Genomic DNA, 6,654 nt, shown 5'->3' with positions numbered 1-6,654 from the left:
GTGGAGGATAGACCCCGGGGAGCTGGCACAATAGCGCAGTCCCAAGGGAAAGAGTTGACTCGTGGAAGAAGGGAGTACAACTTGTCTGGCCAAGGAAACAGCTTAAAGAAGGGCGTGGGTCGGGATGGCACTGTTGGGGGGAAATGTACCCTGTGGCAAGATAAAAGAGCCACAGATGTACTCATGAAACCGCAACCAAGACAAGGCCCACAGAAAGTGAGCTGGACAGTTAGAAAAGGGAGAGAAACAGGGAGGAGCTCCCCAGCCACCATAGGGAGCGTTTCAAGGCCAGTGCGAATCCTGTGTGGTGCTCCAAGGACAAAGGTGCCTCAAGGGCAAAGTACGACCCTGCCTGAAAAAGTGTCAGCGTTATACCCCTCAACACCTCTCACCGGACTCTTACTCGCCCTCCCCACCATGTTGCGATGGTTACAAAATTCCTGAGTCCACCTGGGTGACTCCCACCTGGGCAACAGGACCTGTCCCAAATAAGGTAAGGCATCTGGCCTGTCCCACTCCCACCCTAGAGAAGGAAGGTATATGTGCCCCGACCGATCGGTAAATGAAATTTTCACCTCGGACCATTCCTTTGTTTTTTGGCTATAAAAACTGATCAATAGCACATGTTCTGGCTCGGCTCTCCCAGACTACTAGGAAGTCGGCCCGCTGTTCTGACAGCGACCCTTCCCTCTAATAAATTCTATCTTCTTTACATTCTGCCTCGTGTCTGGAAATTCTTTTCCAACCCGCGTTCGGACCATGACACTCAGGGCTGGGGAGCTGGGAGGTCTCTGCTAGGAGGGCTGGGGGCAGGAACTGGGCTTGCGGACTGAGGGGTTCTCTGAAGCTGGTAATCTTTGGAGGCGAAGGAAGGGCAAGGGGGCTCCAGGGGTGCAGGAGTTTCTCTGACTGGGGCAATGTTTGAACATGTTAATACGGCAAGGAGCCACCAGGGAGAACAGAAGTGGATCCTGTGGATGGAGGAAGGGAAACAAGGAACTGCCCCAGACCAGAGAGAGGCATCTGGTGGAAAGGAGGCCAGGCACACAGGGACAGGAGGCCAGAGGCTGTTGATCAGGCCAGCTCCTGATCTCAACTGGCTTATGGTTCGTGAGGCCATAGAGGCTGCAGAGACGCAAAAGGAAAGCTGGAGTTCTCTCCAGGGCGGAAAGGACATGTCCCCATCCTGCACTATGGGAGGCAGGGCCTCTTCAAGCCAGTGGTGTCGGTGTGACTTTCCTACATATTCCCCAATTTCTCAGCTCTCTTTCAGGAGACAGATGCTTTCAAGTCTATTTTCCTGAAATGTTAACTTGGAAGGCATTTCTTTGCTGACCTGGCTTTTTTTGTTTAGTATTAGGCCACTCATTCTGCACTTTTTTCTCCACTATCATTTTGCTCTGAAGTTCCATTAATCCAGTGCTTTTTACTGGGGGGAAGGAGATACTCTTATTTCACAGGTGTGTGCCTTAGGTTACAATGTCATAGTTTAAATATGGGGCATCTTCCTGGAGGATAATTGTTACACCAAGGTTTTCAGGCAAAGTATCTATGTTAAGATAAAAATGATACATTAGAGTATAGGTAAGCCTTTAAAATATTTGAGCTTTTCGAGATGGCTCGGACAGGTGTCCTGTCCCCTCCAGGATAACCGGTACCGCATAGCCACCCCCTTGGCAGACAGGCTAAGATGCCTCCCTTTGGCTCATCCTCCCTGAGTTCTACTTCGGAACATCATCTATCTTCTTTTCATCTTCCCTGCCCAACTCAGTTTATGTCTTAGGACCAATCTTTGAACAGGTCACGGTCTCCCTACCTCCAATTCTTCCCAGTCCAGTCTATTCTTGACACAGATGCTATTACTTTACAGAAATGTGAATCTAATTATATCACTCTTTAAAACATTAAACAACCCACCACCACTTACAATTCCTGCCTATTTCTCTACTTGAGTTCCACCCTTGTTCAATGTCCCAGCAGTGCTCACCACTTCCAAAACCCCTTGGTTACAGTCCTTTCTCTCATCCTTCGAGGACTTTACACTCCCTTCCTCTGCCTGGAATGCCCTTTCCAAATGCCTCACGCACTAACCTGGAGACTCTTCCTTTAAGATTCAGTTCTAGCATTCTCTCATTTTTTTCTGGAAAGTCATCCCAATTTCTCCCCCACCCATGTGTTTCTGTGTTTGTCATGAAGACACTTGTGCATACCTGCCCAGGAGATTATAAGCCCTGAGGAGGGGGCAGTGCCTGTGGTTATTACCCAAATACTGACATATTTGTTGAGGTTGAAATATACTCCAAGTCCCTTCTGGGAGCCAGAAAACTGAAATATATAGCTCAGTGTTTCATCAAGTCAAAATCTAAGTTATCACAGTTTATCAATGAACAGCAATAAAACTCTGCAACTCTCCAACTCAAATGCATGTGTGAGAAATCCCACAACTTCATCAATGTATCAGATTTTAAGAACTTATTCCTACTTAATCTAGCCTAGGATACAGGAGAAAAGTGACAGAATTTGTTTTATTTTCTACGTGTCAACATTCTTATTAATACAGACTTTAATCTGATAAAGTCTGACCCCAGCATGTTAATTGTTTCCATTTGGAATTGGTTAAATCAGAGAAAAACTTAATTTCGAATATATAGTATCAAAAATAAATATTCACTTAATGTGGTCTTATCTGGTTATGATATAAAAAGGTTTTCTTCTCCCAAAATAAAAGTTCTAAGATAAATTCCAGATTCCTTTGAATGAAAACAGAAACAAAAACAAAAAACCCCCTTCTACAACAGTGAGCTTACAAAACAATGCATCGCACTGCTAGGCACACTTAGTGTAACAGGAAAGTATGTTCGCTGAGAAGGAAATGTGAAACATGACTGTAAACCTTTATGAAAAATTACAACAAGGCCTTTACTTCATTTACTTTTAGCTAGTTCATAAATACCAAAAGAGAAACTGGACGGTTTGTGAGGAAACTTATAAAAATTTTTCCATAAAGCAAACTTAGAAATCCTTCCCTTTTGGCTCTGTTTTCCAATCCTCCTTCACTGTGTTGAAGAGAGATCGAGTTCTTCCAGGTTTTTGCTTAGGTGGGTGGTTTCCAGACTGACTGGACTCTCCAGGTAGGTGGTTCCTGCACAGCGCTTTCCGGTCACTGGATCTATGACTTGTCCAACTTTGAAAATTATCTCAGCCAGTTCATGCTTCACGTGCTTTGTTTTCGGGACAGGCAGAGCTTTGAGAAGCACAATATCTCCAACGGTGCACTGCTGGAGAGCATCGTGGGCAAAGTAGGTTTTTCGCTTATTAAAATACTGTTGAGAGAAGGAGGAAACAAATCAGTAGTTCCCATCCATGACCTGGCAATGCAGTACAAAATCTGAAAAAGGAATGCGCAGAAAACAAGTTGGAACTTGGGGGAAAAAATAGATAACATGCTTATGGAGACTTCCAATACAAAAATTAGCTGCTTAATTTCTGGAAAACAGCAATGACTTTTCCAGAACTGATCTTGTCCCGAGCTCTCCTGCTTATTTCCTGCAGTACCCTTGCTCTATCAGTTATCATCCTCTTCCACAATATTTAAACTCTTCCTTCCCAGTAGAGCCTTCTCTCCAGCCTAAAAACACACTATCTCACCACTAGCTGTGTGATTTGGGACAAGTCACTTAACTACTCCAAGCTCAGTTTTTTTTTCCCCACCATAAAATGAGGCTCCAATACCTGCACCTCTAAAGTTATCAAGAGAATGAAACATTATAATGTTCATACAGCACTTAGCTTCATGCCTCACTCAAAGCACTGCAAACAAACCACAGATGAGAACTAGAACCACCTCTTCCTCAAGACAACCCTGCCACAGCAGGTAGTCCCATTTAACAGATGAGAAAAACAAGCTCAAGGAGCTTAAGTAATGTGCACGGCTAGTAACCAACAGCCAGTACTCAAACTAAGGCCCTCTGATTCTAAGGCCAATGATCATGCCATCACTCTTCAGCTTGCTCCTGTGGTTTTGTTTTTGTTTCTGCTTTGGGATCAAGCCATTTCACTGAGAGGCTTCGAGGGAGAGTCGAAGGGCTAGGAGGACAATGAGATCCAATGTCCTTCACCCGGCTGGGTCTCCCCAGCATTACAAGACCCTGAAAAGGTTCCTGTGTTTTTGATCCTAGATAACAAACAGCATTTGTGCCCACCAGTGTGCCCAATCTTGAAAGCAGAAACATCCTTGGCACTTCTCCCTCCCTCCCTTGCGCATCTACCAAATCAAGGACGCTGTCCCTTCTTTCCTGAAATCTTTTTCCACTCCAGCCTCATTGCTCCCAGGACTGTTCAGTTCTTTTATCATTTCCATCCTAGACATCTGCAATAACCTCTTTACCCATTTCCTTACCTCCAGTCCTCATCCCTATCTGTCTCCTTTGCTTATAGGATGAAATCCAAAACACAACATAAAAGACCCTTCACACTCCAGCTCCAATCCTTCTCGTGTTCATTCAACAACAGCGTCTACTTAGTGCCAAGCTCTGGGCTCAACATTGCCGAACCACTTGCTGCTCCAGTTAGAATGTCATGCCCTTTCACGTGTAAGGAATTAATAAACAGAAACCTCAATTAAACAGAGTCAGGAGACCTGAAGGGGAAGTCCTCACACCGTGTGGTGATAGCAGAGCTCAACAGGAAGAAAGACATTCTCTTCTTTCCTGGCAACAACTCAGCCAGTGAAGAGCCATGGACTCTGTTTACCATCCCCTCCCAACTTCCTTTCCCCTCTGTAAAAGCACTCTCCTCCCCGGTCACCGCACCACGTTTGTGGGGGATTTGCACGTGGCTCACCATGTTGCAGACCCTGAATTGCAATTCTCTGCTGATCCCGAATAAATCCATTTTTGCTGCTGAAATAACTAGCAGTCTATTTGTTTTAGGTAAATACATGGCTAAAAGAACTTCCACAAACCATTCATCATGGCTGGAATGACTCCCCCTAACTCCTCCTGCCCCCCAGCTGGTCCTCTGGATAAAATCCTTTTGGAGCTTCAGCTCATATGTCTTATATAATCAATAATGCTCTTCTCAGCAACCTGGGAAGGAAGAACGAGGAGTCTTCTGCTCCCACAGTACTTTGCACATAGAATGACTATAGCAGTTATCAGACTGAATTGAAATTAACTGTGTGTCTCTAAAATGTGAGTGTGAACCATGATTAATTCACTTTGTTACACCCACAGACCAGCACAATGTCTGGTATGCAGCAGATGCTCAATGCATCTTTACTGACAGGGGAGTGTTTTTCTGTTCAGAACCCAGAACATGTTGGTGATTTATCGATGCCATCTGAAAACAGAGATGTTCCTTACCTTTAATAAATAGGGATCCAGAACAAGTCTGGTCACTCTCACTTTAGCAGTTTTTTGCATTGCTGTCCCAATCACCTTCCCCACGACCCATTTGGCATGGACAGATGAACGAACTATTGACATTATGTGGCTTTGGTCACCTGAAAACAAATTCCAAAGTTCAATATTCTGATGGTTGTGCCTCACCAAATGAATTTTGTCACTAGAACTGCCCCAGTTCAGAAACAGCTTTTGTTGGCCCTCTGGAATCACCGCTTTAGAGTTGCTTACACGTTTTATTACTTCCTTAACTACTCAACCTCCCATCTTTATACTGTTTACAAAGCTGTAATTTTATTTTTTTTATTTTTTTTATTTTTTTTTCGGTATGCAGGCCTCTCACTGTTGTGGCCTCTCCCATTGCGGAGCACAGGCTGCGGACGCGCAGGCTCAGCGGTCATGGCTCACGGGCCCAGCCGCTCCGCGGCATGTGGGATCTTCCCGGACCAGGGCATGAACCCGTGTCTCCTGCATTGGCAGGCGGATTCTCAACCACTGCGCCACCAGGGAAGCCCCCACAAAGCTGTAATTTTAAACTCTCTAAGCCTGAGTTTACCCCTCTGCAAAATGGGAATAACAACAGAGCTTACTCACAGGAGTGCTTTGAAGATTTAACCTATAAGGTGCCCGACAGCGCGAATAAACACTGGCCTTTACTGGCGTCCCTATTGCTTTCCATCCCGCTGGGCTGCCTCTCCCCAGACGCTCACAGCCTGGCTACTTGGGGCACGCAAGGCCGACGCGGCGCGGCCGTGGTATCCTCTCCACAGGAGACCTTGATTTGGCATCGCTTTCGAGATCAATTAATAGTGAGTCCATGCCGCCCAGCATGGGCGGCATGAGGAAGGTTGGGGGTGATTGATCCCTTCGCCCCTAAAACCCCGAGGTCGGGTGACTCGACTCAACTCGACTCGCCTGGAGGGCTCCCACGACGCGTCGCTTCGGTCTCCGGAATCCACCCCACTTCTACTGCGGAGCGGGGCAGACGGTCACCTACCAAGTCCACTGTTGCGGCGCACGTCCTGCGGAGCGCCGACCGGAGCGTGATGGCGTCACGTCGCACGCAGGTCGCTCCACCCCGGACCGCCCTCTCATTGGCCGCGGGTCCCCTCAGTCCTGGGCGTGGTTAAAGTCAGGGCTCCGCCCACTCCCCCTTAAAAGGAGCCGCGGGCTGTGGCTTAACTGGAGACGTTGACCTATCCTTTCCTCACCTGCACGGCGGCTGGAGCGTTGGGATTTGGCCTTTCCTTTA

The 6,654-nt window shown here is 46.7% G+C and overlaps 1 protein-coding gene across 3 annotated transcripts; it reads right to left on the bottom strand.

Moving 5' to 3' along the window:
- Positions 1 to 2,873: 2,873 nt before the first annotated feature.
- MRPS17 (mitochondrial ribosomal protein S17) lies at positions 2,874 to 6,512 on the bottom strand. 3 transcript variants are annotated; one of them, XM_067012455.1, is made up of 3 exons: positions 6,309 to 6,512; positions 5,364 to 5,503; positions 2,874 to 3,323 (listed from the first exon to the last, which is right to left on the bottom strand). In XM_067012455.1, exons 2-3 carry the CDS (start codon positions 5,484 to 5,486, stop codon positions 3,054 to 3,056), a joined length of 393 nt encoding a protein of 130 aa, XP_066868556.1. In that variant the 5' UTR covers positions 5,487 to 5,503; positions 6,309 to 6,512; the 3' UTR covers positions 2,874 to 3,053. The 3 variants fall into 3 exon arrangements, with proteins under 3 accessions (XP_066868556.1, XP_058892700.1, XP_058892699.1); XM_059036717.2 differs by having other exon boundaries at positions 6,318 to 6,422; XM_059036716.2 differs by lacking the exon at positions 6,309 to 6,512 and adding an exon at positions 5,997 to 6,082.
- Between the last annotated feature and the right edge of the window lie 142 nt (positions 6,513 to 6,654).

This window comes from Kogia breviceps, chromosome 14 (assembly GCF_026419965.1).
Source record: "Kogia breviceps isolate mKogBre1 chromosome 14, mKogBre1 haplotype 1, whole genome shotgun sequence".
Classification (NCBI taxonomy): Eukaryota; Metazoa; Chordata; class Mammalia; order Artiodactyla; family Physeteridae; genus Kogia; species Kogia breviceps.
Note: the sequence above shows the minus strand (reverse complement) of the source record. Positions and strands in the feature narration are given on the sequence as shown.

Bases quoted from the DNA above. Each gene is read 5' to 3' on its own strand.
- MRPS17 (XM_067012455.1), bottom strand. From the start codon at position 5,486: ATGTCAATAGTTCGTTCATCTGTCCATGCCAAATGGGTCGTGGGGAAG. The intron at 3,324-5,363 runs GTAAGGAACATC...TTCTCTCAACAG, and splicing joins TGGATCCCTATTTATTAAAG to TATTTTAATAAGCGAAAAAC.